Source organism: Suncus etruscus, chromosome 18 (genome assembly GCF_024139225.1).
Source record: "Suncus etruscus isolate mSunEtr1 chromosome 18, mSunEtr1.pri.cur, whole genome shotgun sequence".
Lineage (NCBI taxonomy): Eukaryota > Metazoa > Chordata > Mammalia > Eulipotyphla > Soricidae > Suncus > Suncus etruscus.
In genome coordinates this window covers 62,287,671-62,314,435 of record NC_064865.1, presented here as the reverse complement: position 1 = coordinate 62,314,435, position 26,765 = coordinate 62,287,671, and the positions used below count along the sequence as shown (strand labels likewise).

General features: G+C 48.3%; 2 protein-coding genes across 3 annotated transcripts in view; one reads left to right on the top strand and one right to left on the bottom strand.

The window, feature by feature from the left end:
• Positions 1 to 26,765, top strand: part of TMEM14C (transmembrane protein 14C) — a 1,060,545-nt gene that overhangs the window by 690,789 nt on the left and 342,991 nt on the right. The window lies entirely within an intron of this gene.
• Positions 1 to 26,765, bottom strand: part of LOC125995956 (uncharacterized) — a 120,740-nt gene that overhangs the window by 35,804 nt on the left and 58,171 nt on the right. Inside the window, exons 12-13 of the mRNA XM_049764899.1 lie at positions 1,377 to 1,595; positions 558 to 810 (exon numbers count right to left, since the gene is read on the bottom strand). Of these exons, the coding sequence (XP_049620856.1) occupies positions 558 to 810; positions 1,377 to 1,595 (472 nt within the window). The remainder of the gene's footprint in view (positions 1 to 557; positions 811 to 1,376; positions 1,596 to 26,765) is intronic.

The window sequence follows — 26,765 nt, the reverse complement described above, 5'->3', positions numbered from 1 at the left end:
GCTTTTAGAGGAATTAATGTTATGTTTTGTGGTTTTTATTTTGTAATTTGTTTAGAGTGGAAAAATAAGCTACTAACCCAAAGTTGCCTGATACAGCCATTTTGTCCTAACCTTGAAGATGTGACTACTATCTTCATTTGTTTATTTTCTGGGCCATACCTGGTGACTCTCAGGGGTTACTCCTGGCTCTGCACTCAGAAGTCACTCATGGCTGGCTCAGGGGACTATATGGGATGTTGGGGATCGAACCAGGTTCGTCCTGGGTTGGGCGTGTGCAAGGCAAACGCCCTACTATTGTGCCATCACTCACTCTGGCCCCAGCACCTGCCATCTTGAATGGAAGCTCTTCCACCCTCCATGTCTGATTCTGCAAGTATCTGTTGGGGGGACCCTCAGGCAGGATCCATCTGACACTAGTTGCCCCCTACTTCTCATTGGACATCAGAGGTCATGACTGTATGTCACTGCTCATAGGACCACCATGGAGACGAGACAGTGGAAGATGGAGACTTCACCTGCTTTAACGCCACAATTCCCCAGACCATTTCAGGACTCACCCCCAGGACCGCATCCACCACCAACACTGCCCAGGGGTCCAGAAGGGTCCATAGTGCCATGGTGACCAGGAACTTGGACAGAGCATCCGGTCGGGGGGCAAAGAAGCGCCGGCAGCCGTGTCGGAGCAGCACACCGGACAGCACAGCTGCGTTCAGGGCCAATGGCCCGCCTGCCACCAGCATCAGCTCCTGGCCAGGGGACACGGCCGCGGGCGGGTAGCAGAGCTTCACGGTGTGTGGGGACACTTGAAGTCTGAGGAAAGGAGCAAATATGTGTGTGAAGGAGCAAAAATGATGGTGGGTTGAGGACTCTGTTCTCTGCCTTCTTTTGTTGTTGTTGTTGTTGTTTTTGGACCACACCTAGCAGTGCTCAGGGATATTCTGGACTCTGTGCTCAGGGGTCATTCCTGGCAATGCTCGTGGGAATGTATGGGATGCCAGGGTTCGAACCTGGGTCAGCTGTGTGCAAGACAAGTACTCTCTCCACTGTGCTCTCTGGCCCCTTGTGGCCCAGAATTGCTCCCCAAACTGAGTACAAACAATGCCCTCTTTCCTCTCCTCCCTTTCCCTCTTCTTCTTTTCCCTCTTCACCCCTTCCCTCTTCTCTCTCCCTTTCTCTCCCCTCCACTCCCCTCTCCTTCCTTCCCCTCCCTTCCCCTACCCTCTACTTCCTTCCCCTACCCTTCTACACCTCTTCTCCTCTCCCCTCCCCTCTCCTCTCCTGTCCTCCAGGAAATCACTGTAAGAGTTGCCTGTGTGTACCCATGGCCTACCTAAAGAAATGAACGTGCACCCCTGACTTTCACGGGGGACACTCACTTTGTCACGGGGGCCTCAATGGCCCAGAGGAGCAGCCACTGGCTCAGGTAGTGCAAGTAGAGTCTCAGGAACCAGGCAGCAGCCGCCAGCAGGAGGAGGTACCAGAACCCCTGTGTCCGCCACTCAGCCAAGCCCAGCTCCCAGGACAGCGAGGCCAGAGCGAACCGGACGTGCTTGAAGAACTCTCCGGATCCACTGTTTCTGGCACCCGGAGAGCAGCTGCCATGGAAGAAGGAATCAGGTGAGTTCTGGCAATGAACACACCCAGGAACCAGAGAGAGAGAGAGCCAGGGATCTAGGCCCTTTCCTTATGGACTGGCTGTCTCTGGCATGGCTGTGGCCAAACCCTCCAAGCACAAACCCAAACAGTCCTCCACAACCAAGAGCAGGACCCAAAGGGTCTTGAAAATGACATGGAGCCTGCCAGTGGAGAATTGAATCAACTGGCTCCAGTCCTTGGAAGTGAAAATGTTTCTGAATCTAACACTGAGAACTGACATTTTATCTAGTTTCTTATATATTGCGATCCCTACTTGATTTAATCCAAATGTGTTTTTTTAATTTTTTAAATTTTTATTTATTTATTTATTTTGGTTTTGGGGTCACACCCAGTGCTACTCAGGGGTTACTCCTGGCTATGTGCTCAGAAATTACTCCTGGCTTGGGGGACCATGTGGGACTCTGGGAAATCAAACCACAGTCCATCCTAGGCTAGCATGTGCAATGCAGATGCCCCACAGCTTGTGCCACCGCTCCAGCCCCTTTCTTTTTTTTAATTTTTATTGTGCACAAAGTAAATTATGAGTCTTTCACAGTAATATTTAAGGTGCATATTGACAATGAATCAGGGACATTCCCACCACCAGGGTTGTCCTCCCTCCATTCCTGTTCCCATATCTCCCTCCTTTGCCCCTGGACTGCTAGTATAACTGCTCCTCTCTGTGTATAGCTTGTTGTACATTGGGTATCGATTCTGTTGTCATTGACTCTGGGTTTGGTGTTTGAGTCTGATCATTTTTTATTTCCACTCAATGTTCATACAACTGTTTGGTCCTGATATCCTCCATTTCCCCCCTCAATTTATGAGGCAGAACAAGATGATTCAAGTTATGTGGTTCTGTTTGAAAAAAAAAAAAGAAAAGAAAACAGAAAAACATCTGGGAGGAGTTTGTCTTGAGGTTATAAATATCAATTCAAAAGAAGAAAGGGGAAAAAAGAAAACATAACAAAAAATGTGGGGGGTTTTATGTGTTTATTCCCTGATATATGTTTCAGAATATGATCAGTGGGAAATTCTGAGTAAGAGAAAGAGAGATATAGCATCCTCCTTACCTGGCAATGCTTTCTGGGTACCACCAAGGAATTTTCCCATTTCTCTTTCTGTCATTGATGTGGCCATGCAGGTTTTAAGGCGATTGCCTTCCATATGGGCCACCTCAGTTAGATCCTCTGCACTAGCAGTCCCCTGGACTTGGCTGAAAGTCACTCCCAAAAAACAGCTGATTGCAGCTCTCAAGCACACCGTAGTAAAACCAAATCATCCCCCAAATATTATATGTTGACTTAATTATAAAATATAAAGTCTAGTGCTTGCTTCAGCTTTATATATACTAAAATATAAAGTCTAAAGTCCATATATTGGGTGAGGCCTCCCACAGCATGGCACAGCTCCTCTAGGCCCTTCGGCTGGCAGGTGTGAAGATGCAAAGTAATGGCAGAGGAATAATTCACAGTCAGTTAAAGTTTCATTAGTGTCAGCTTGTTTTCATTCCAAGGCCCTGTCCACCACCATATGCTTTTATTCATATGGCTTCTATGCTAAGCTTTTGCCAAGCAGCTTCTTCTTGCTGCTTCTCCTCTGGCTCTCAGTCTCTTTCTCCCTCCACCCACCCACCCCCAGTCAGACTCTATTATTCTGCTCTTTTGGCGGTGCTCAGGGGTTACTCCTGGCTCTGTGCTCAGAAATCTCTCTAGCAGGCACCATATGGGGTGCCAGAATTCAAACCACCATCCATCCTGGATTGGCTGCATGCAAGGCAAAAGTCCTACTGCTGTGCTATCTCTCTGGCCCCCAGGCTCTATTATTCTTTATTCAAAATACCCCTGGCCCATCCCAGGTGTGGGCAGGTCTGACCATGTAGGAGGGATTAACATTTCAACAGAAAGCTTAGGGTGTTGAAGGGAGGGATACCTTACAATTAAGAACAATCCAAAAGAATACTTTCAATACTAAATTCATAACTAAATATTGGATCAATGTTTTCTAAATGGTGGCTGGCATCAACATTTAGCAAAATGTTCTCTATAAACCTACCATTCAAACAGTATGAGAAAAGGAACTACAAAATTATCCTGGTCTGACCACATTTAACTAGATTTTTTTTCTTTCTAAAAACCACTGTCTTTTCGGCCAACCTGGGTATTACATGTTTAATATATAACACGTTGCACTTTTCACAGGTTTAATTCAATTTACAACAAATGCCTCTAATTAAGTTAAAAGATCTTTGAAAATTGCTAAATCTTAGGGGTAATATTACCACAACCGACACTGAAATAATTGATCATTTCCACCGAGGCACAAGAAGATGATCGTTCTAATGAGAAAACAGGAGCCGGAGCGAAGAGATGGGCCCAAGAAGACTCCAAACCCAGGAGGCCATTAATTCCAACCAGCATCTCTGAGACGATTGGGGAGGGCAGAGCTGAGATTGAGGAAGACTCTGACGAAAGAAAGATGCATGGAGGGTGGAGAGGTGATTGGCAGAGCACAGCCCACCACCTTGGAGGACTCGGGACCTTTGGTCCAGGCGATGCGTGTTCATCTGTTTGGAATCATTCATCACTTGTGAATGATGCTTCCCCAGATGACACTGCAATCCTTCCATTCCCACAACATCTCACTAAGGGTAGAGAACCCAAAACCACAGGAACATAGCTGCAGGGTCATCGGATGCAGCAGAGCAGAGACCACATCACCCAAGAACACGGTCCGGGCAGGTGCCATGGTCCCTCCTCCCTCAGGCTTCCCTCCTGCTTCTGAGAAGTTCCTTACCCGGCAACAAACCTTCTAGCGTAGGGAGAATGAGTGTTCATCTGCCCAACTTATTCAAGTGCTCATTGTGCACCACTGGAGTGAAAAAAACAAACAAATGCTTGTGCCCATGGTCCTGGGGCAGGGGCTATATTGATGAGAGGAAGCAGGGTGTGACAGCCGGGAGGTTTTGGGGCACCGGGGGCATGGTCTTACAGAACTATGTGGTAAGCAGCAATGGAAATTCTCTCAGCTGAACCCTGAGACACTGATGGGACCCAAGGCTACAAGCAATATTGTCATTAGCCTGAATCCTGTCTGGGCAGGAGCTGAGGGGAGGGTCCCCACTTCCATGTCCTCTGCAGATGGAGATGAGTAACACTCACCTTTCCCAATTTTCAGTGTCTTAGGCCTGAGCATAGGCCTCTGCCTCTAGCCACTGCAACACTTTGCAAACTCTGAGCAAGAAGTGGTGGAGACGAGGGGCCTCTTCCCCAATCAGCTGACTGGCTTCTAATTGGGACCCCAGGGCTGCAGCCATATCCCATAAACACAGAGTCTGCCTCGCCTTCTGCAGTGTCTCAGGCATTTGTGATTCCCAGGAGACTTACCTCTGTACCCTTCACTTTGCAGCCTCCTTCAAACCATAGCATGGAGTGAACAGGCCAGACAATACTCCAGTATTTGGGAGTAAGAAGTGCAGATATGGGTACAGAGCAGTAGCACAGAGGGAGGGCATTTGCCTTGCATGCAGCTGGCCTGGGTTCAATCCCTGGCATCCCATAGGGTCCATCATTCACCACCAGGAGTGATTTCTATGCATATCCCTGTGCACAGAGTCCAGATTAGCCCTGAGTACCAGAGGGTGTAGCAAAGAAAAGGTCAGATGTGGAAATACAGCCAAGATGATGGACCCTGCCATGAGCTGGGACTAGGAGAGGGAATGTAGGGTCCTGCATGAGGAAATGTCACCCCTTTCTTGCTGGTTATGTCACATGGGGTGCTTTGCCTTTCTTAGTCCAAATGCGGGCACATGGAAGATCCCTAATTTCCTGCAGCTTCCTCCCACAAGAGGAGAACAGGCCAATTGCAAACCAAGTTAGCATGAGAGCAAGAGAAATTGGGGCCAGTACTATCTAGGGGCCACTGAGACATCCCTGGGGCACCCCTGCTCTGTGGTGTCTGGAGCAAAAGCAGTCTTAAAGTTATGTCCAGGAAACCACCAGATTAAGTATATGGTTAGAATGAAGGGATATAGTAAAATAGGCAATGGGTAAAACAGAACAGATAGAATGAAACACAATGGAATGGAATAGAGTGGAGTGAGATGAAATAAAATGGAAGATAGAGGAATGGAACACAATGGGATGCAATGAAGTGGAATGGGGGTAGTGGAATGGAATGGAATGGAATGCAATGGAATGGAAGGTAGTAGAGTGAAGTAGAATTGAATGGAATGGAGTGGAATGGAATGGAATACAATGAAATGGAATAGAATGGAGTGGAATGAAGTGTAGTGGAATGGAATGGAACCCAATGGAATGGAATAGAGTGGAGTGGAATAAGATAGAATGAAATGAACTGGAATGTAGAGGAATGGAACCCAATGGAATGGAATAGAGTGGAGTGGAATAAGATAGAATGAAATGAACTGGAATGTAGAGGAATGGAACACAATGGAAAGGAATGTAGTAGAATGAAATAGAATGGAACAAAATGGAATGGAATAAAGTGAAATATAATTGAATGTAGCACAATGGAATGGAGTGAAATGGAATGAAATGGAATGGAGTGGAGTGGAATAGAACTGAATATAACACAATAAAATGAAATTGGATACAATGATGGCCTTTGAAGAACAATGATCTGTCAATATGCAACAAAATTATATAACATGGATATGCTATTTGGCATATAATATCAAAAGAAAATGCATACCAATGTTGAAAGGTTTGAGTTTTGAAATCATGTGGCAGAAATAGTAGGTTGAGTATTCCACAAACCCCAGTGAGAGGACGAGATTCCCATGCCCCCAATCTGGGTAGGATGAGAGATCTGAATCCGGTAGTAATTCTGACACAGGAAATAATCCACATATGATTTGGAATAAAAACAACAGGCCATGAACCCACACCGCAAGCTGAACACCCACAAGCCAGCATTCCCACCATGCAGAACAGCTAGCCAAGATGGCGGCTTCCCCTCAGGGTGTTCCCAGGGTGGGTCTTTATTGGGAAAACAAAGTGAAACCCAGCTAACTCCTAGATAGTGGAACTGAGTTTGCAGACCAACTCCACCACCACGCCCAGATGTGAACCTGAGCAAAGCCCTTACTTAGTTAGTCTCAGACCCGAAAAGGGATACTATCTGCGATTTCTTCCTAACCCCGAGTGCCAAGGTTTGCGGAGAAACCAAGAGAGAGATCGTAATATTTGTCTCCTGATAAGGACCCCTCTATTATTGACGAATGGAGTTATTTACTGCCTTATCACCAGCAATAATAAATAGCACTGTGAATAGTCTGAATTTTACTCTTCTGAGTTGCCCTCGGAGAATGGTTCTTGCTGTAGAAATCAAAGTTAAGCCCTTCCAATTACACCAGGAGAAGTTTCTGGCAATTATTAATCCATATCGTCTTTTTAAAACTTCTAAATAAAGAACTAAAAATAGCGGCACATACATCCTTGTAATTTAGTGAGCAACATACATAATATATTAACTCCTTTTCTTTCCAATTTAATCCTGAGTTGTTTTATTTAGCCACCTATTATAAAAAGTAATTTGTGTTGATAGCTCTGAGGAAATCTAGAAATTAAAGAGCTAATTAAATTCTTTCTGAGTAATTTTTGAGTCTGTATCAATATGTGTGTGCGTGTGTGTGTCTAATGCACATACTCAAACATTGAAGGATGAACACGCGTGCACGCAGAGGTGCTTCTGGAAAGTTCTGGAACCGACTGCTTCCCTCCCGGGCATGCAGATCTGACCTGGAAGCCACGTTTGCAGCCGAAGCAGGAGCCACACCCCTGACAGGGCCAGGCCGGCTTGTCAGAAGCTGTGACTCGAATACAGTATACTGCAAAGCTGGACTGAAGGAACCAGCCCATTTGTCGTAAACTTGTTCTGGACTGAAGTGAGTTTGAACCCTTCCCATTTAAGAAAACTGAAAACCCACAGAGTGAAGTTGAGTCTTGAGTCCCATTTCTCGCTTGAATGGCTTTGTCTCTAGGTGTTTGTAAAAAGCATCTCAAGGGGGCAGGAGATAGTCCTTGGCATTTGCCCACCCTCAACCTCCCCTCTGCCCCCAGCCTGCCTCACAGCCACGAGCTAGTCCCCAGCCAGGCCCAGTGACACACAGAAACACATCAAGGAAGGAGGACAGGATGCCTGGGGGGCTCAGGAAAGGCCCCAAAAAGCAGCTGCAAGGTGCTTCCTTCCCTCCAGGTTCCAGGCCATCTCCCACATCCAAGTAGAAAAACATCAGGCCCTGCATTTGGGGGGATCTCCAAAGAGTGGGCCAGTGTGGGAGGGGCACCCAAAAGACCACCACCTCTTCTCCCACAGCTCCGCAGAGCCACAGCAAGGGCTCTTCAAAGCCCAGGGACCCCTCCACTTCCAGAAGCCAGAGAACATTCCGAAATCCCTTCCCTGAATGAACTCAGCAGCAACAGGCGAGATCCTGCATGTCTTCAGGGCCCAGCCCAGCCTCCAGAGTGCACAGGAGCAGCATTCATGGGGACCGAACATTCCCTTGAACCCTGGCCCGTGGAGGAGAGTGGCAGAGGGGGGCGGGTGGGGGGCAGGTCGCCAAATCCGGGGGCCGTCCTTGACACAGCTTCAGCCCCACGGAACCCGAAACAAACATGTCTACAATTAAAAGCCAGTCGCGCTGCATGGTAATTAGCCGTCTCAGGAAGCGGGGAGATTTTCAGTTAACTGAATGGGTGACAATTACGGGGATATTGTCATACTTAAAATGTCAGTGTTAAATGATTGCTTTAAGCACATAATCATAAATTCTGTGTGCTGGAGGGAGGGGCAGCAACAGAGCCCAGCACTGGGACTGTTGGCGCTGGAAGCAAAATCCAACAGGAACCAAAGAGGGAGGGACACAGTTTTGTCATCTTCAGCTGGGGGGAGCCGGGAAGGAGCCCCCTGGCCTTGTCTGATCAACACTCCGGGCTCAGACCTTCCCTGCTGGGGGTGTGAGAGAGGGATGGAGGGTCTTCGGGCCCCCAGGGAGAGGTGCCCATGAGGGTCCTGCAGACACAGCCAGGCGCTCCTGGAAATCTGGGTTAATTATAGCATTTGTGCCGGCAGTGCCGGTTAATTTTCACACCTGCCCCCCCAATCCTGGGCGATTTCCTGGGATCTGGGTGATTACATGGTAGTCCGGCCAACCCTGAGGCCCATGTCGGCACTCATTGGACAGGATTACCCGCTAACAAGGGCCCCGCCACTGGGTGCCTGCCACTGGGCAGGGAGCCCCATCTCCTGGGCAGCTGGGCATTTCCTCCAGGATCTCCACTCCCTTCTCCCCGGCCCCCCAGAGAACACTGGGCCTGACTCATGCATAGGACTGGGCAAAGCCGAAGTTCTGGGCTGGGGAGGATGAGGCCCCTCAAGAGGCCAAAATGGGTTCATGGGAGCATGTGCAGAGACCAGTTCTGAGAAAGGGGATAGTGTAGGAGGAGTAGCTGGGCACTGCACCCTGGAAGAATCCAAAATGGCATCTTGGCCAGTGACAGGGACCCCAGTGTCCCGACTCTGCATTGGAGGTAGATTATCTCCCCCAGAGGAGACCCCAACTCCCAGCCACCATCTAAAAAGCAGGCTGGTCCTGGATGGTTGACACCTCAAAATATATAGTCTGGGAAAGAAGAAAGAAGAAGGATGGCAACAAGGTACTGACAGAACTATACAAGAAAAAAACAACTAACCCCATCAAAAAATGGGGAGAAGAAATGAACAGACACTTTGAAAAAGAAGAAAGGCAAATGGCCAAAAGGCACATGAAAAGATGTTCAACATCACTAATCGTCAGGGAGATGCAAATCAAAACTACTATGAGGTACCACCTCACGCCACTGAGATTGGCACACATCACAAAAAAGGAAAACAAGCAGTGCTGGCGGGGATGTGGAGAGAAAGGAACTCTTTTTCACTGCTGGTGGGAATGCCATTTAGTACAACCTTTATGGAAAACGATATGGAGATTCCTTCACAAACTGGAAATTGAGCTCCCATACGATCCAGCTATACCACTCCTAGGAATATACCCGAGGAACACAAAAATACAATACAAAAATCCCTTCCTTACTCCTATATTCATTGCAGCGCTATTTACAATAGCCAGACTCTGGAAACAACCAAGATGCCCTTCAACAGATGAGTGGCTGAAGAAACGGTGGTACATATACACAATGGAATACTATGCAGCCATCAGGAGAGATGAAGTCATGAAATTTTCCTATACATGGATGTACATGGAATCTATTATGCTGAGTGAAGTAAGTCAGAGGGAGAGAGAAAGACGCAGAATGGTTTCACTCATCTATGGGCTTTAAGAAAAATGAAGGACACTTTTAACAGTATCTCAGAGACAAGAGAGATGAGGGCTGGTAGGTGCAGCTCAGGACATGCAGCTCATCACATAGAGTGATGAGTGCAGTTGCAGAGATGACTACACTGAAAACTATCCTAACAATGTGAATGAATGAGGGAAGTAGAAAGCCTGTCTCGAGTACAGGTGTAGGGGGGTGGGGAGGAGGGAGATCTGGGAAATTGGTGGTGGGAATGTTGCACCGGTGAAGGGGGGTGTTCTTTACATGACTGTAATCATACAACTATAATCATGTTTGTAATCACAGTGTTTAAATAAAAAAAAAGAATTAAAAAAAAGAAGAAGAAGAAGGATGGCCGGGTTAGTTTGAGAGAACACAGTGGCGAGAGTGTTTGCCTTGCACATGGCCAACCAGGGTTCAGTCCCTGGCATCCCAAAGGGTCTCCTGAGCCTGCCAGGAATGATTCCTGAGCGCAGAGCCAGGAGTAACCTCGGAGCACTGCTGGTGTGGCCCCAAAACAAAATCAAAACCTACAACTTAAAGAAGAAAAGCTGGTCCCATGACCAGGTTTTCTCTGGGGCCAGATCAGGGTAGTTTGCTCTGGGGGACCCTCAAATCTACTAGCTCAAAGGACAAGACAATCTCAATCGTGTTGGTCCTACTGGGCACTGAGATGTGGGTCTCCTGCTCACTCCACCTCTCTCCCTGCCCTCTCAGGACCCCAATGTTCCTCGGTGGTCCCCAAATCGGCTTATGTGCCTGAGCCCACCAGCACCATGGAATCTCCCATGTGGTTGAGCTAAATGAGTCCAAATGTCAGGTTGTTGGAGCTGGGGGGCTGAAATTATCTTCCCAGACCCCCATCAGCAGGAAGAGATGGTGAGCACCCCGTTACCACCCACAGTATGGGCAGAGGGCACCTCTAAACCCCAAAGAACCTGCATTGTGAGGATCCCCCAGGGTATGGCAGAATGGTGGGGCAGTGACAGATTATTGGTGTCACAGAGTAACTACTGACTCCTCCATGCCTGCTGAGACAGAGGCAGAAGAGCCTGGCCTGGCATATCATCAGAGGGAAACACCCCAAATGGCCTCCCATCCCTTACATTTTGTGTCTAACCGATTTATTTATTTATCTATTTATTTATTTATTTATTTATTGGTTTGCGGGCCACACCCTGCAGCCCCTCAGAGTTTACTCCTGGCAGGCTCGAAGGACACTGTGGGATTCCAGGGATTGAATTTAAACCCCGTCGGCAGCATGCAAGAGGATTTCAAAGATGTGGAGACATTCCTAAGAGAATGAGCCCATCGAGAAGGGAAGGAGAAAGACTCCGAAGGAGGCTGCATTGGCACCATACCCGGGGGTGGGTGAAAACACCTCCCAAATGCCCCCCCCAGATCTACATGCCAACAAACCCATAAGCTTCACCTGAGGAAACAGGAAATTTAAACGTGCTCTCATTTCCTGGTGACTAGGCTGTAGGTTAATCACGGAAAGGATGATCCGTGCATTTAGACCAGAGTTTATGGCTCCTGAGACCAGCTACCTGTTCCTGTGAACTGGCTTCCAGTTCCTGTGACCAAGCAAATACTCTTGGGATTGCTCTGGAACAGGGTGGGGGGGCAGGGGTAGTGGGTGTGGCCCTTCCTTATTCAACACTGAAACAGCACCCTCTGGATGCCACCACCCTGGGTGTCTCAGGGATACTCCTGAGGACCAAGGGAGTGTGAAATTTGGGCTGCCAGGACATCTGTGGACCCTTGAGCACTTTGAGAAGCCTGGGCCATCTCTGGAAAGAGAAGAGTCTCTCAAAGACCCCTATGAAGCTAAGACTCGTCACTCAGAAGCAAAATGGAGTCCGTGTGTTGGTATCTGCATGAAGGCAGGCGGGGTAGGGTGGGGTGGAAGATTGGGGACTCAGGTGGAGGGAAGGTTACACTAGTGATTGAGTTGAATGCCTGAAACGACTATGTCATGAGCAACTTGGTAAATCATGGTGTTAAAATAAAAATCAGAAAGAAAATAAAAAGAAAAATGACATTTTTAATCTTTCTTGAAATTTCTCTGCCTGGAACAGCAAAAGTGTCCCGGGAATATCACAAAGGCACCTCCGTGCCTGTGGCCAGGTGAGGACTCAGGACCCTTAACGGAGTTATTTTTGCCCAAAACTATTCAGAAATCGGTTTAATTAAGAAGTCCCACGTCTCTGTCTCCTCTCTGTCTTGGTCCATGAATGAGAGGGCAGAGGTCACAGGTCAGGGTCACTGGGGCAGCCTACTCAATTCTGCACTCGACAGCTGAGAGGCAAATTCAGAACTCAGAGGCAGCTGAGCAGAACCACCGTCCCTCCTGGGGAAATGGGGTAAATCAACTGAAAGGGTCCAATTCTGGCACAGTACCATCAAAAAGGTGGAAATGAAACCCCCTTAGAAGGTGGCTGGAACAACGGTCTGGAACAACGGTAGGGTGTTTGCCTTGCATGCGACTGACTCGGGACAAACCTGGGATAGATCCCTGGCATTCCATATGATCCCCCAAGCCAGGAGCAATTTCTGAGCACAGAGCCAGGAGTAACCCTTGAGAGTCACTGGATGTGACCCAAAAATTAAAAAAAAAAATAAAAAAATAAAAGAAAAGGAAAAAAAGAAGGTGGCTAGAGGACCCATGTCCTATGTGAGCCAAAGGCCAGCTGGGAAGGGGCGCCTGGTCCCCACATCCAGCCCTGACCTCCCGGAGGTGAGCAAAAGAGGCCACACTTGCTGAGAAAAGAGACTCAAGAACTTCAAACTCAAGACACAAACATCCAGGTTGTACCAGTAGCACCTGAGGGCCCGATGACAGCAGAGGGCTACACTCCCGTCCTGGGCACTGGTGAGGGTCTCAGGAGGGTGTGTGTGGTCAGTGTTACTGAGCACTGTGCAGGCTGGGGAGAGCTGAGTCAGCTGTCCTGGGCACCTCTGGGATGCCCGAGCCCAGCTGCCCCAAGCTGGCAGCACCAAAATTGGGAGAAGCCTTCAACAGGGAACAGCCTTCAACGCTCAGAGCTGCCTGTTTCATTTTGGTTGTGGAATTCGAGCAAAATAAAGGCGGGACCCCACCATATTACATGCTGGAGACACCCCCATCAGCAAACACCCTCTGACCCACTGACAGGCTTTGAAATGATTGCAGCCTATCTGTACATCAGCATGGTCTTGCAAACATGTTACCTAAACTGCAATTGAAAAGTTACATATGAGAAACCGCATCTACACCCAGGGACACCAGGCAGGGAAGAAGCTTCTAAGGAAGTGACCTGAGGGCTGGAGTGAAAGTACAGCCAGGAAGGCACTCGCCTTGCATGTGGACAATGCGCAGTTGATTCCCGGCATCTCCAAGCTCTGCCAGGAGCGATTCCTGAGAGCAAAGTTGGGCATAACCCCTGAGCATCCTCAGGTATGGCCCCAAACTTAAAAATAAGTAAGTGAGTCTACCTTTGGGGTCCCTGATTTGCTGCGGGCAGGAAGCAGGATGAGAGGCCATTGAGTGTCAAGTGGGGGGCACATTCTCCAGCAGGAAGCACAATTCTGTCCTGGAACCCAGAACCCCAAGGACTTGCAGAGTGAAAAGCACAGTGAGGCAAGACTATGGAAACTGTGGTTCCCTCCAGACACTCTGCAGCTAGTACCAAAAGGAAAAGCACTGTCCCCCTGTGGTGATGAGAGTCCTGCCAGGACACCATGTTAAGTGATATCAGTGGCCTGAAAAGAACAAGTAGCAATTGGTCTCATCCGTCTGTGGGATAGAGAGAGACCATACAAGGACAGACCATGATGAAGGGTCATGGGCACATTGGTGATGGGAAGGCACAACCAAAACTTTGCACATCAAAACCAAAAACACAATGGTAACCATCTTCCTCAAACAGCCATAACAATGAAGAATCAATATAACCTACAATCATTTTCTGGAGTTTTTTTGGAGGGGTTGGGTTTTGGATCACACTCGGTGGTGCTCAGGGGTTACTCCTGGCTCTGTGCTCAGAAATCACTCCTGGTGGGCTTGGAGGACCGTATGGGATGCCAGGATTCAAACTGCCATCTGGCTATGTGCAAAGCAAACGCCCTACTGCTGTGCTATCTCTCCAGTCTCAACCTAGAATTATTTTAAATAAACATAATAGAAGTTAAAATTGGGGGGACAGGAGCAATCGTGAGTGCACTTGCACGGCCAACCTGGGTTCTGTCCCCAGGACACCCTCAAAAAGTTCCCCAAGACCCACCCAGAGTGGAGTCATTCCTGAGCACACAACCAGAAGCAAGTTATGAGAAATACTAGGTGTGGTCCCAATTATTTTATTAAAGAAACATGGGTCAGAGAGATATTACAGTGGGAAGGACGTTTGCCTTGCAAGTAGATGACCCAGACACCCCAGACGGTCCCCTGAGCCCACCAGGCATGATTCCTGAGTGCCAGAAGTAGCCCCTGAACACTGCCAAGTGCCCCCCCAAACAAAGAAACCAATGAAAGAAACATGATGTTTGAGTTGATACCTCCAAGACTTTTGGTAGGGAGACAGGTGAGACCTTGCATACCTGGGCAGGTGAGAAGCAGCCTGCCTGGCACAGGACGAACTCCTCTCCGGGCTGTGCAACCCAAGGGGTGTAGTTTGGGGGCCCACAGGAGCCCAACAGGGCATTCTAGAGAAGGGCCATATGAGTGCAGCTCCTTTCCCTGGGGCCATGTCGTCTTCCACCCTGGAAGGGGCTGCCACGGCCCAGAGCAACAAAGGTTGTCAGAGGCTGAGTCGTGGCTGGAGTGAGCACCTGCTCTGGAGCGGGCAGAGGAGCAATAGGGGAGAGTAAAGAGGATTCTGGGAGAAAAATCTATGCGCTAAAATGGGCCTCACCTTCGCAAAAACCTGCAGGGCGGGTACCCCCTGAGAGCCCCCCAGGATCGTCTCAGTCCTCCCACTGGCACAAACTGGAAACTCTCTCCCAGAGACAAAGCAAAGAGTAAGAATTCATGGGTTTACCTCGTTTTTGGAGACTCAAATTTGCAAAGGCTCAAATTCTTTCAGTTTAGAGAAAAGAGCCCACAGAGCCCCAACAAGCACAACACGGGACACCGACTAAGCATCAGGCTTTGTCATTTGCCCAAATCACCTTCCCCACCTCTGTATTTATGAAGATAAAGGAGATGTTTGCTGTGCTGGCACGACACAGCCCTGATAATTATTATTCCGGCGCAGAAATATAAATAAGCATTAAACAGCTCTTATAAAGAAGAGCTGCATTATTTATTTTAACATTTGGGTCTGGGAATTTATTATTATGGCTTTGGGCGGGGGCGGGGGAGAGGACAAATTGCCGTAGATGTGGAAATTGGCCGTCCACAAAAGGGAAAAAAAGAACTTTATTGATTGTTGCAGAGACCTAAATGAGATGTTTCCACCGAACCTGTCAAGCCCAACTCTATCCGTGAGACAGAAACACGTCATGGAAATCAGCATCTGTCTAAGAAAAGAAAGAAGATTTTTGGTGATTAGAAATAAGAAAATCTGGGGCCAGAGTGGTATCACAGTGGTCAGGCTCTTGCCTTGCATGTGGCTGACCCAAGAGGGACTCAGGTTCGATCCCTGGCATCCCATATGATCCCCCAAGCCTGACAGGAGTAATTTCTGAGTGCAGAGCTGGGAGAAATTCCTGAGCATTGCTGAGTATAAACCAAAAACCAAAAAAAAAATTTGTTTAATTAAATAAATAAATAAATAAAATAGAAAGAAAGAAGAAAGAAGAAAGAAAGAAAGAAAGAAAGAAAGAAAGAAAGAAAGAAAGAAAGAAAGAAAGAGAGAGAGAGAGAGAGAGAGAAAGAAAGAAAGAAAGAAAGAAAGAAAGAAAGAAAGAAAGAAAGAAAGAAAGAAAGAAAGAAAGAAAGAAAGAAAGAAAGAAAGAAAGAAAGAAAGAAGGAAGGAAGGAAGGAAGGAAGGAAGGAAGGAAGGAAGGAAGGAAGGAAGGAAGGAAGGAAGGAAGGAAGGAAGGAAGGAAGGAAGGAAGGAAGGAAGGAAGGAAGGAAGAAAGAAAGAAAGAAAGAAAGAAAGAAAGAAAGAAAGAAAGAAAGAAAGAAAGAAAGAAAGAAAGAAAGAAAGAAAGAAAGAAAGAAAGAAAGAAAGAAAGAAAGAAAGAAAGAAAGAAAGAAAGAAAGAAAGAAAGAAAGAAAGAAAGAAAGAAAGAAAGAAAGAAAGAAAGAAAGAAAGAAAGAAAGAAAGAAAGAAAGAAAGAAAGAAAGAAAGAAGGAAACCCACAGTTGACATCTGAGGTGGCACCAGAGGCAAAACCACAGTCCTTCATGGTGAGGAGAGGCCGGGGTTCATCAATGCCCCCCCAGAAGCCAGATACACACCAAAAAGAGAATTAAATGTGGTCAGAAATGGCTCCAAATCTACCCAAGGAAACGCTACTTTGACTAATTACAACTGTCAGAAACCATAGGAAGTGCTACTGTTCTGTGGTTTCCACTGGATTGATTCATCAACCACAATGGAAAAAATATATAAAAAATAAACCAGGAATGTACCTTATTTTGGTCAAATCCAAGGGAAAATGCTCAATATTTATTAGAAAAATATATTTTTCTAGGTTCTGAAAATATATTCCAGTATTAGAAAACATTTCTAAACATAAAATTCCTACACCGACTCTTGTAAAGTGGACACTAGAGATTGGCCCAGATATGTTTTTTTTTTAAATGATAAAAGTTATTTTTAGCTGTTGGTTTGATTTTCATGATCCCTGCAAAGATTCGGGAAACTCAGCAGGGAGTGTCTGAGGCCATTTTTCTCAGGAACAGTTTTCCTCTGGCCACAGACATCAGGCTTGAAGAAACCACCTTCCTGACCACAATGTTTAGAACACCAAGAAATGAAATGAACATCGTAGCAAGATTTCTCACTTTTTCTGGAAATTATAAAGTTTTGAAATTTATTCTGGAATTTATGAAGAGGATGGAGTGCCCCGACCCCCAGGTGAGGTCATTCCTCAAAGCAACTCTCCAGTGAAAACTATTGCCACTCACTTGGGTTTTATCAGTAAGTAAAAGGGGGGGGGGGGCCAAATGGAGAAGGAAGACAGATTTTTTTTCCTCTCACATAGGCGCTAATTCCACGACAAGTAGCTCTGGAGAGTCTGACACCATCTGAGGTTGCTCAGGCCGTGGTAAACAATAATTTCGAGACAGATCAGATGCAAAGAGATTTTGCTCCTGAGCTCCTGTGTCCTCCGACAGCACGGCCTCTGAATAGCCCATGTAAACACTTATTACTCGGATTAATTAGCACAGGAAACAGCCGTGCTAGCTCTCTCCACTCAGAGCTGCACAAAGAAAGGCAGGGGGAGAGGGACTGTCTCCCAAATGCAAAGAAGGCTCACCCCAACTGCCACGCTGACGTTTTTAAAAGTATTCATCCAGGACCAGATTCACAGCACAGAAAGAAGGGTGCTTGTCTTGCATGTGGCTGACCCAGGGTCCATCCCCAGCATCCCATACGGTGACCTGGGAGCTGTGTGTTACCTTAGTGTCCACCCCCTGAGAACAACCAGGGGGTCCACCTCCCCTTGGCGAATTCAACAGATCAGAGACCTGTTGGCTTCGGGTCAACAATTCAACTTTCCAGACAGGCCAGACACAGCAAAGGGCAGCCCTGAGGGAGAGCACTTCTCTTCAGAGTAACCAGAAAGCCCTTGTAGGACTTTTGATCCCCACCCCAGAGAGTGCGGGGGGGGGGGGGGGGCAGAGAACTCCTGCCCAGTGTCCCCAGTGACCTATTCAGTTCAGACCCTCGTCCACTGTCACCTTTATTTCAGGGCCCCCATACTAGATCACATAGCTTTTTGGTCACTTGGAAGAGAAAAGTGTGCTGCAGATTCAAAATGAGACCAAGTGGGGGACTCTGGGCTCACAGTCCTGCTGAATCCCAGGAGAGGAAGGGGTTTAAGGCAGGGCCCCAGGGTGCGGCAAATCTCTTTCAACGGAACTATCAGAGACTAAAGCAAGAGTTGAAACATGGTGGATCTGTTGTCTCCTGATGTGTTTCTTTCCTACTGAAATGGTTCTCCAAGGCAAAAGGGCTTCACGATAAACTGAAAAAGATACCTGCTGAGTGGGAGAGGAGGCAGGCAATCCGGGAAAGCAATCCTTAAAGGGCTGATGTGCGGGTTTACTGAGAACTCACAAAACCCAATAACGAAAAGCCCCATGGTCTATCTAAAGATGGAGAGAGATAAGCAAGCCCTTCCCTGAAGAAGACATTTGGGTGGAAAGTTGCACCAGGGATGTATGCATCACCAGTCTGGGAGTCTCAAGTACACCAGTGTGAACTGTCACCCCACACCAGAGGTCAACCAGATTGGAAACAACCCCATTTGCTGAGAAACAAGGAGATCAGAGCCTCCTTCGCTTGCAGGCAGGAAGACCCTGGTTGGGCCCCTAGGGAAGGCAGCTGGGGACGTCTCAGAAATTGACGAACAGACTGAGCTTTCCTGAGATCCAGAGGAGCCATTTCTTGGCATCTACCCCAAAAGCCCAAAAGCAAATTTGAAAATATACACACGTACCTGTGTTCATTGCAGCACTTAGCAAAAAGGCCAAAGTAGGGGAACAACCCAACCCAACGGTCCCACTGCAATAGATGAACAGAGAAGTGGTGATGTGTGGACAAGGAAAAGTGAGTTGCTGTGAGAAAGTTGAAATCAGTCCATTCGCTACGACTTGGATGAACAAGGACATGCTGTACTGAGGGAAGTTAGCCAAAAGAAAGGACCTTTGGGGCCGGAGAGATAGAACAATGGAGGGTGTTTGCCTTGCACGCAGCCAATCCAGGGTGGATGGTGGTTGGAATCCCAGCATCCCATATGGCCCCCTGTGCCTGCCAGGAGCAGTTTCTGAGCACAGAGCCAGGAGTAATCCCAGAGTGCCATTGGGTGTGACTCAAAAAACAAAGGAATCCTCTCACACATGGGACAATATCATACATGGCAAGGACCTAACTAAAGGTCCCAGGCAACAGGACTAGAGAGTGGGCCCATGGAGCTGAGTCCACCTGTGAGAGGGTGGGAGGGACCCTCAGGACAGTGGAGAAGGGAATCGAACTCTCTATGGTGGGCAGGGTTGGACCAACAAATGCACAAAACTGTCATGTCATGTATTGAACATCCTGGTGTCTTCATTGAAATGGGAGGGAGAAAAATGTTGGAAAAATCAAGCCTCGGATAGGTGTGGAAACTGCATGGTCCCACCTTTCAGGTGTGATGTTTGTCCTCAAATAAAAGGCTTGGTTAAAAGAAATAAACTTTCTTTCCCTTTCATTTTCCGGAGTTTCAGGAGGTGGGTTGGAGTGGTGACCAACTAATAGGAATGTGGGGACTTTTTCAAAACCTTTTCTCATTATGTGTTTGTGTGTGAATTATTTTCCAGACCGCCTTCTGACTCTCGACCCGCATCTCACCAGTGTTCCAGAGTTGGAACCCAAGTAATTAATTCAATATAGAACTGACTTATGTGTGCCCTAAAACAACTCATCTTAAGGTTTTTGTTATTGCAATATTTTTTCATGGAAGAGTTCTCTCTATGTGGTGAGGCCCGACAGAGAAAAGCCAATGCGTGACTGATGGAAGGAAGGTGATGAGTATAAATACAGTGCTACTAAGACAGAAAGATCTAGAAGTAGCCAGAAAGTTTTATGAAGTAAGCAGAAAGTGCATTTTATGCAACTGAAAGTAAAGTATCAACAAGCTATTCGCAGAGGGAATGATCCATGGCTTGTGTTTATGAAAGAAACGCTTACTTGTCACTATGAAAATACTGAAACAACAGTGAATTATCATAGAAACCCATCACATTGAGGCTGAAGCTAAATAGCACAGCAGCAGGATGTTTGCCTTGCACATGGTCGATCTGAGACGGACCTGGGTTTTATTCCCAGCATTCCATATGGTGCCCTGAGCCTGTCAGGAGTGATTTCTGAGCACAACGCCAGGAATAACCGCTGAGAACTGCCAGGTGTGCCCCCCCCCAAAAAAAAACAAATAAATAAATAAATAAATAAAAATAAAAATAAATCCATCACATTGGGGAGCCAGAAAGAGGACAGTGGGAAGGTGCTTATCTTGCAAGCGTCCCACCTGAGTTCTATGCCTGGCACTCCATATGGTCCTCTTAGCACACCATGATCCTTGACTGAGCACAGAGCCAGGAGTGAGCCCTGAGCACCACCCGAACATGGCATCCCCATAACAACAGAAACTGATCACATTGGCCATAAACGGGAGAAATCCACAGTGCCTGACATGGAGCTGTGAGATTCCTCGAAGCCCATCCGCAAAGCTGTTCCCAGGTCTCAGATATCCAAGGAAAATGTCTTTTTCTTTCTCTGTTCTTGTTTTGGAGCCACATCTGGCATTGCTCAGAGGTTCCTCCTAGCTCTGCACTCGGTAATTGCTCCTGGCAGACTTGGGGGACCCTAGAGGATGCCAGGGATTGAACCTGGGATGGACACATGCAAGGCAAACGCTCTTCCCGCTGTGCTCTCGCTCTGGTCCCAATGCAGAAGACTCTTAAACCAAAGAGAGAAAAAAACACTGAGTGATGTTGGGGTCTAGCCCAGAGGGGAGATGCACTCACTCTCTCACCTACCCTCACTCCCCAGGCCACACCCACACTTTATCACAGGGCACTAGCAGCTGCTGGAGCCAACCTCACCTGAACATGGGCTGATCTGGTCCAGTGAGACAAGGAGTTGGTGCTGAGATCAGAGCCAGGGCAGCAGAAACCTTGGCCTGAAGCTGCACACAGACCCCTAATCCGTCCTCAGGAGCCCAGGTGGGGAGATGTGGCTGTGATGGAATGTAAGTGATAAGAGAGAAGAACATTGTGGGGAACAGGGACACAAATTCTGGGTCCCCCACAAACTCCAGCAAAGTGAGTTTGTACTTTCTATCTAGTCAGACACCCTGTTATTTTTTTTTAGTTGTTTGGGAGTTTTTTGCCATACCCAGCAATGCTCAGGTGTTACTCCTGGCTCTGTGCTCAAAAATCACTCCTGGCAGGCTCAGGGGAACATATGGGATGCCTGGGCTCAAACCTGGGTCAGCCACATGCAAGGCAAATGCCCTACTGTTGTGCTACCACTCTGGCCCCATCTGTTATTTGCTTCGGTTACTGAGGAGCAAATGTCCCTTTTTGTTGGTTATGGGGGGGGGGGGGGTACATCCAGCGATGCTCAGAGGTTACTCTTGGATCTGTGCTCAAGAATCTCTCCTGGCAGGCTCAGAGGATTCGGGGATCAAACCTGAGTTGGTCATGTGCAAGGCAGACACCCTCCCCACTGTATTATGGCTCCAGCCACAAAGAACAAATTTCTTTCTTTTTCTTTTTTTTTTTTTTTTTTTTTGGTTTTTGGGTCACACCCAGCAGCACTCAGGGGTTACTCCTGGATCTACGCTCAGAAATCTCTTCTGACAGGCTCGGGGGACCATATGGGATGCAGGGATTTGAACCACCAACCTGCTGCATGCAAGGCAAACACCTTACCTCCATGCTATTGCTCCAGCCCCAAGAACAAATTTCTAATGGATGCATTTTGTGAGACATACAGAGACAGAAACAGGAAGGTGGGAAGAGAGAGAGAATGAGAGAGAGAGAGAGAGAATAGAAAGGTCAGAAACCAAATTAAAAATAAGAATCAAAGTCTCTATTCCCAAACCCATAAACGGAATTATCTAGAGGAGACGCAGGAGGCCTGCAAAGTCCCCAAACAAGTTTAATTTCAAAGATCCCGAGTACGACGGTTCTTGGTGGGGTCCCTCGGCTCCCATCCGCTCTCAGCCAGAATCAGGAAAGGTACCCAAGCTGGGGATAAATTTACGAATCACAATTAAGGGGCCCACTTCTCCCATTCCAGACCCACTGGGTACAATAAATGCTTCTCCCAAAGAGGCAAAGAAAGAACAAAGGAGAAAAAAAAAATAAAGAAAAGGAAACGTGAAGTGCTCTCTGGTGGAAGAGGCTAGTTCGGAACCCGGGTCTGATATGCGGTTCTGTTGGGCCCCGGAACATGATGATCAGACAGAGGTCACATGACAGCGGTCACGTCTGTCTGCACCAGGTGAGATGGTGGTCACATCTGCCTGTGTCACGTGACAGGGGGGCCATCGCTAAGAACCAAGCCCACCTGATGCTATGTCACACCTTAGTGGTCCCACTCTGGAAGTCACACAGCTGGATGGTCCTCAACATATGCCTGGTCTGAGTGTTCCTTTGTCCTGGGGCTGCATAGCCCTGGGACTCTGGTGGGAAGAATCCAGGGGGGTACTCCCAGAGGTGCTCCTGAGATAGTGCCAGCTCATCACCTTCTGCCTCAGTTTCCCCAGCTGTGATAGGGGCTTCACACCAGTTCCTGCCTCCTGGGTGGTTCAGAAACAGGTCTGCTAAACCCATGGGTCCTTAATCCTGGCCTTGAGCACTGCTTCTGGCTAGATTAGAGCATGTGCACCCCACCTCACAGTGCTCACCCTCCCCACATCACAAACACCCACCCACCTCCCAGCCTGGACCCTGGCAGGAGATTCCTCAGAGGACGTTTGCATGTCTGTGATGTACCCGGGAGCATGCACGGAAAGGTCTGTTGACTCTGGAAGAAGTGCTCAAGGGAAGGAACAAGGACTCAACCAGTGGGCTTAGTCTATTTGCTTTTGAGTCATGCCCTGTGGTGCCCAAGGCTAACTTCTACTGGGGTTCAGGGCACCCTGTGCAGTGTTCAAGTTTGAACCATGGTGGGCCATGAGCAAGGCAAAGGCTTTCACCCCTTGGACTATCTATCCAGCCCCTGTGGAGGGTCTGATTTAAATCAGGGGCTGGAAAGATAGTACAGTGGGCAAGGCGCTTGCTTGGCACAAATTGCATTCAATCATCAGTGCCACATAGGGACCCCTGAGCTTCACCAGGAGTGATGTCGTAGCATAGAGCCAGGAGTCAGCCCTGAGCACCATTAAGTGTGAGAAAAGCAATGAAGTTGGGCCAGAGTGACAGCACAGTGGAGAGGGCTTTTGCTTTGCATGTGGCTGACCTGGGTTCGATCCCCAGGTTCCCATGGGGTCCTCAGACCTTCCAGGAGTGATTTCTGAGCAGAGTCAGGAGTGTCACTGATTATGACTTCCCCCAAAATTATATATTAAAGCACAGTGACTACAGCATTGTTTGGTCTATCCATGTAGACTACCCTCTGCTCCTCAGTGGAGAAACCTCATCTCTGCCCATTTGAGATGACCCCAAAGGTCTCTAGAGAGGAGCCACACCCCATCACTCTAAGTAAGGACCAGAGAGGAAGGGGACTTGAAATATTGATGCTAAAAGGAAAAGGTCCGATAGCAAGTGCTCTAACTGGCATTTCACCGACATTTTGGTCCTGAGCTCAAAGCTTGCAGACACAAGGGACAAAGTGAGGGAGATGCAATTGATGCTGACAGGAACTCACCAATCAGAAAACAAGGCCATCGTGGTTAGCTCACAAATGGGAAGTCTCCCAAGGACACCAATAATTAAAATCAGGGACATGGCTTTTAATTCAGAATTAGGAATATTTGTGTAATGGTGAACATTGACCATATGAGTGGGGTGAGTGACCTTGAAAGAGAGTTAGTGGCCATTCTCTATGGGACCAGCAGACATGTCACGGCCACCAGCAAGTGGCTGTTGACTAACGTTGGGATAGGAGCAGACAGAACAGTCAAGAGAAGGGAAGGGGGGAAGAAAGTGGGGTACCAGGAGTTCTTGCAGTGATGTCCCGCAGAACCTAGGAAATAACTGACAAGAGGGCACCCCAAAACAAAGACACCTTCAGACAGAGCCTCATGATCACTCCCACATGAGTTTATTCATTCCTGGGAGATGCCAACTGCTATGCTAGAAACAGATTGACTCATTTCAGTCTGAGAGGAGGGACAGTGCCCATTAGATCTTTCTAGAATGGTCTGTGTTCACTACTGCTTGCCAGCCTGAGAGGGAAAGGAATCCCCATGCCCCCAGTTTGGGTAGGACAAGGGACGCGGGTACGGCAGCGGTTCCAATGCAGGAAATAATCTACACATGGTTGGGAAGGAACAGCAGGCCAGAGACTCACACTGCAAGCTGGTCCCCCACACGCCAGTCACTCCACCGCGTGGAACCACAAGCCAAGATGGCAGCTCTTTCAAGTTTCGATAGCACCCTTTATTGGGAAAAACCAAGCCCACCCCCCAAGGGGAGGAGGAAAAGCCAGATGAGGAGGCCAAGGGGAAACATCTTTTTAACAGGAAAACCAAAGGAACCAAGCAAGAGACATCTGATTAGAAGGCAATATAAAGACCAATCCAAAGGGCTCTACCAACACTGGTCCAACACTCTATGTAAGCTCACCCCCACCTCTCAGTCAGGAGAGGAGAAATGGGTGACATATTGGGTTCTTATCTCCAGTGGGGGAGATGAGGGACTCTCTCTTATTGGCTGAAAATACTCATTGGGTTAGCGATTTTGACCTCACACACTCTGCTGCCATATTTTGATGCAAGTTAGGCTGAACTGAAGCAGTTTAGTAAACATAAAATATGAAATAATCATGAAAATTAGTGGTTGGTGAAATGAAAGGACATCCACCATCACCAATGAGGTAGCCAGGCCAGCTCCATTTCTAAAAGAACTTAGCAAGTTGGCATGAGCATATAGCTCAGCAGAGTCTGCCCAGAGCTCTGAGGACCAGCTCCTGTTTCTGGGGTGTCATTTGCATGATGAGGGAATATTGTGCGTTTGCAGGAGTGTTTGCCTGCAGTCGGACCCGGACTTACTCTGTGTCTGGTTTGGCACTTGGAAATAGGCCCCTGGAATCTGCAGGTAGATGAATACCCCTGGATGTGGCAGTCTAATCTAGTCACTGCTGTCTTGTTGGGCCCTAGCCTGATGGCCTGCTGCCAGACACCCTGAAACTAGGGCAGAGGCACAGAAAGAGGAGACAGCACAGTGAGGGGACGCACCCAGACTCATGCCGGACCAGAGGGTGGCAAGGGCATGGTCAGCTGAGCTTCTGCTCTCTAAGAGGGTGGGTGGGAGCAGGGGTTAGGCCCCCTGGGTAGTGGCTGGGTCAGTCTCTCTGTCCCCTATGCCCTACTGTGCCCCAGGGATGAGGGACCAGGCAGGATGAGAGGGGTACAAAGTGGGGGATCTTAGTTCTGTCTTTTAGAGGGAAGTGAGCAGAGGTCCTCAGTCAGATGCATTGGAGACCCTAGTGCAGGGGAAAGTGGGGTGAGTCAGCACAACCCTGAGACCACCATCGTGCAGGGCAGAGTGGGGGGGGTCAATGGGGACCTGAGATCACCCTCATGCAGGGCAGGGTAGTCGGGTCAATTCTTTCTCTCTGGAGCTGCGCCAGCATCCGAAAGGAACCACGCTGCCTGTCTTGTGACACCTGTAATCTCTCGGGCAATGAGCACCCCATTTTCCCTATTTGGGTGTTTCCGTAAGAATCACCGTTGGTCCCTTCAGCACCACTCATCAGCATCAGGCTCTGTTCTGGGAGGTGGCTGAAAGGAAACTCTGCCTGCCCGGCCCCAAGAGGAGAGGTTGAGGGTCACACTCTGGCTAAGAGCAGAATTGGGATATTTCCAGGGGTAACCTGCCAGCCAGAGGGGCTCTCCGCAGTGCTCAGAACACAAGGGCTCCCCAACAGTCTCAGGACACCAGGTTACTCATCAGTGACTTTCAGTCTTCAATATAGGCTCAAAGCAAGTCCCAAAGATGAGGTGCTTCTCAGGACCTGATATTGGGGGTACCGAGTATCCCCAAGTGCTGTGGGCCTCAAGGAACATGCCCTGACATGCTCAAGGCACCCTGTGGAGCTGGGAACAGACCAGATCGATGCTCTGACTCTAGGCCCTAACCTGCCACAATTCACCTACCAGTAAGCCATTAAAAGAGTCCTTTTGGGGTCAGAGAAATATTATGGAGGTAAGGCGCTTGCCTTGCATACTGAAGGACGGTGGTTCGAATCCCAGCATCCCATATGGTCTTTCGAGCCTGCCAGGAGTGATTTCTGAGCGTAGAGCCAGGAGTAACCCCTGAGCGCTGCCTGATATGACCCAAAAACAAGCAAACAAACCAGCAAACAAACAAAAAAGAGTCCTTTGAGGGTGAGGGTGCCTCCTCTTCCCTTCAGCAAGGGTGAGCACCCATCTGGCTAACCCTAAAGAAGGGGCACCAAGTAACAGGGCGGGAGACCCAAACCTGTCTCCAAACAGAGGCATTGGTTTCTTCATGTTTGCTTTGCCGAGGCCCGGGCTGTCCCCCACAGTGCCATCCGTCACTCCCCATGCCCTACCTACATGGCATCAGCCACATGCTTGGCACCGGGTGGCCCAGATGCCGATGTGCTCGGGAAAATGTGCCCAAGAAGGTGCCAATCAAAGCAGCATCTGTGCTTCTTTCACATCCAGGAGCAGGTGTGTTAGTACAGCAAAGTGCCTCCGTTTTATGGGAGAACCAATGTTCCCGGGGAGGAGCCTTGGCACTCACCCAGGTCATGCCCCTGAGCCACAAAAACTGGAGGTGGGACCCCTAGGACTCCTGACTCTGTGACCAGGCCCTCCTGAGCAACCCGGGAGCCATGAAAAAAAATGGAGAAACAGAGAAATGCACCTTTCTGCAGCCAACGCATCTCCCCACCCTCAGCCCTGGGGCTGAGCGAGCAAGCCAGAAAGTGGTTGACCCTGGGCAAAAGCAGGGAAGGT